Source organism: Lagopus leucura, unplaced genomic scaffold, assembly GCF_019238085.1.
Source record: "Lagopus leucura isolate 7727_CA_CO unplaced genomic scaffold, USGS_WTPT01 34219-0_obj-0_obj, whole genome shotgun sequence".
Classification (NCBI taxonomy): Eukaryota; Metazoa; Chordata; class Aves; order Galliformes; family Phasianidae; genus Lagopus; species Lagopus leucura.
The window spans coordinates 363-3,017 of record NW_024968180.1 but is presented as its reverse complement, the minus strand read 5'-3'; the positions used below and the strand labels follow the sequence as shown (position 1 = coordinate 3,017).

The 2,655-nt window shown below is 69.8% G+C and overlaps 1 protein-coding gene across 1 annotated transcript in view; it reads right to left on the bottom strand.

Annotated features, from left to right (window-relative positions):
- Positions 1 to 15: 15 nt before the first annotated feature.
- Positions 16 to 2,655, bottom strand: part of ASB16 (ankyrin repeat and SOCS box containing 16) — a 2,945-nt gene continuing 305 nt past the window's right edge. Inside the window, exons 2-5 of the mRNA XM_042894296.1 lie at positions 2,147 to 2,414; positions 1,155 to 1,647; positions 415 to 528; positions 16 to 319 (exon numbers count right to left, since the gene is read on the bottom strand). Coding sequence (XP_042750230.1) covers positions 134 to 319; positions 415 to 528; positions 1,155 to 1,647; positions 2,147 to 2,414 — 1,061 coding nt within the window. The 3' untranslated portion in view covers positions 16 to 133. The remainder of the gene's footprint in view (positions 320 to 414; positions 529 to 1,154; positions 1,648 to 2,146; positions 2,415 to 2,655) is intronic.

Here is a 2,655-nt window from a genome sequence, read left to right as displayed (position 1 = left end):
AAGAACGCCAACAGCCGCTTCCACACCTCCTTTATTGCCGCGGACCCACGGAGGGAACGGTGCGCGCTGAGACACCAAGGGGGGGAGGGGGGTGACACCGGCCCGCCGCCCCTCCCCGCCCCGCAGCCGGACCTCAGGAAATGATTCCCTCCAGCGGCAGCTGCAGGTAACGGCGCAGCGCGGGCGGCAGCGACAGCGCGGGGACAGCGGTGTGACAGCGGGCGCCCAGCTGCCGCCGCAGGGCACAGCGCGCCAGGTGCTGCAGGCGCCGGGGCTGCCCCGCCATGCGCACGGCCGACGTGTAGAACTCGTGGTGCTCCTGGGGGGGGGGGGGAGGGGGGGGGCGGAGGGCTGAGCGCCTTACGGACGGCCGGGGCACCGTCAGCGTGTGACCGCATCCCTGCGTCACCTCACCTCCCACAGCTCCGGCGGAACGGCCTCCAGCCACGTGTCGGGGGGGGGGATGCGGTCGTAGGCGTTGAGCAGCAGCTCCAGAGCCGGGGGGTGCGTGCAGCAGAACTTCAGCATCTGCAGGTATGGAGACACAGCGGGTCACAGCGGTGCCACGTCCCTGAGCCACGGCAGCCCTGTGTCCCCCTGTCCCACATCACACCGTCAACTCGTTCCTGTGTCACATCATTGCCGTGTCCCCACGTCACATCAATGTCACATCCCCATTTCACACCGCTGCTGTGTTCCCACGCACACCAGCCCCACGTTTCCACGTCCCACTGATGTCACATCCCTGTGCCACACCAGCCCTGTGTCCCCGTGTCACACCAGTCCCACGTCACATCAATGTCACGTCCCCATGTCACACCCATGTCAGGTTCCCATGTTGCCCTTTCTCCGTGTCTCCAAGTCGCACTAAGGTCGTGCCCCCAGGTCACACTGGTCCCATCCATGTCACACTGACCTTGTGCCCTCATGTCGTTTTGCCTCCTGTCCCCATGTCACACCTGCCCTCTGTCTCCACGTCCCACCAATGCTGTACCTCCATCTCACACTGCCCCGTGTCACAACGTGTCCCTAAGGCACACGGACGCCACATCCCCGTGTCACACCAACATCACGTCCCCATCCCACTGACACCACGTCCCCATTTCAGACCGGTGCCGCATCCCCACGTCCCATCGCGTCCCCCCGTCCCGCACCTTGGGCCGCACAGGCCCGGCTCCGTGCTCCAGCAGCAGCGCAATGATGCTCTCGGGGCGGTGCCGGCGGTACTCCGGGACGGCCCTCAGCGCGCAGTCCATGGGGGTATCGCCGGCTCCGTTGGTCGCCGTGGGGTCGGCGCCGTGCCGCAGCAGCAGCCGCGCCAGTTCGTGCTGCGCGTTCCCGCAGGCGTTGTGGAGGGGAGTGTGGCCTTTCCGCCCCGCGACCGCGGGATCCGCTCCGGCGGCCAGCAGCCGTTCGGCTACCAGGCAATACGCGGGGGCATCGCGGGGCCGCTCGGCTCCGGAGCAGGCGGCGTTCAGGGGGGTTTCGCCCTGGCGGCTGCGCAGCGCGGGGTCGGCGCCGTGCCGCAGGTACAGCCCCACGTGCTCCGCCAAGCCCCGCCCCGCGGCCACGTGCAGCGCCGTCAGTGCGCGCTCCCGCGTCGCCAGGTTCACCCGAGCGCCGTGGGCCAGCAGCAGCTCCGCGCACCTGCGGGGCCGGCGTGGGGCGCAGTGAGAGCCGCGGATCCCGGCCCGGACCCCACCAACCTCCCCCCGGGGCGGGGATCCCCGGCGGGCGCGGGGCGAGTGGGCGTGGCTTTACAGTGGGTGTGCGCTGGCTCGGGGCGGGGCTTGCCGCGGGGAACCAATGGGATTTGGCGTGGGAGGCGGAGCCCGGCATGCAAACGAGGAAGTCGGATGTGGGCGTGGCTTTGGTGGAAAGGCGGTGCGGTGCGTGGGCGGGGCCAGGTGGGGCAGTGGGCGGGGGCAGCGGATGGGCGTGGCCTAATAACCAAAGCGGACCCAGAGCGCAGGTGTGACCGGGATATGCAGATCGGGGGGGCGGGGCCTATCAGCAAGCGTGGGCGGGGCTTAGCGCGCAGATATAGTGGGTGGTGCACAGGAGGGGCGGGGCGTCGCATGCAGATGAAGGGGGCGGGGCTTTGCGCGGAAGGGGCGGGACTCGGGGCAGAAGGGGCGGGGCGTACTGCAGGCTGTCGGGCGCCGTGCAGAGGTGCAGCGGAGCGCTGCCGTCCGAGCTGAGCAGGTTGGGGTCGGCACCGAAGGACAGCAGCAGGCGGGCGCTTGAGGGTCGGGGGGCGGCCACGCTGTCGTGCAGAGCCCCCCGCCCGCCCACCACGGCATCCACCTCCGCCCCGCACAGCAGCAGGTGCCGGGCGCATTCCTCGTAACCGCGGGCGGCCGCGATGCGCAGCGCTGATGTCTGCTGGGTGCGGGGGCTCAGAACCCACAGCCCTGCGGGGAGGGGCTGTGAGCGCCCCCATCACCGCGGCATCCCCCGTTCCGCTGCCCGGAAATCCCCCCATCCCCGTGGAGGCGCTCGGGGCTCTGCACTCCCCCTTCCGCGATTAAAGCCCCACATCCTCCACCGTGAGCCCCTGCCTCTCCCACGAAAGCGTCCCCTGCCAAAGTTTGCCCCCTCCCCAAAATCAGCATCTCCCCTCCCCCAGAACGACCCCCTTCCTAAGTAAACGAT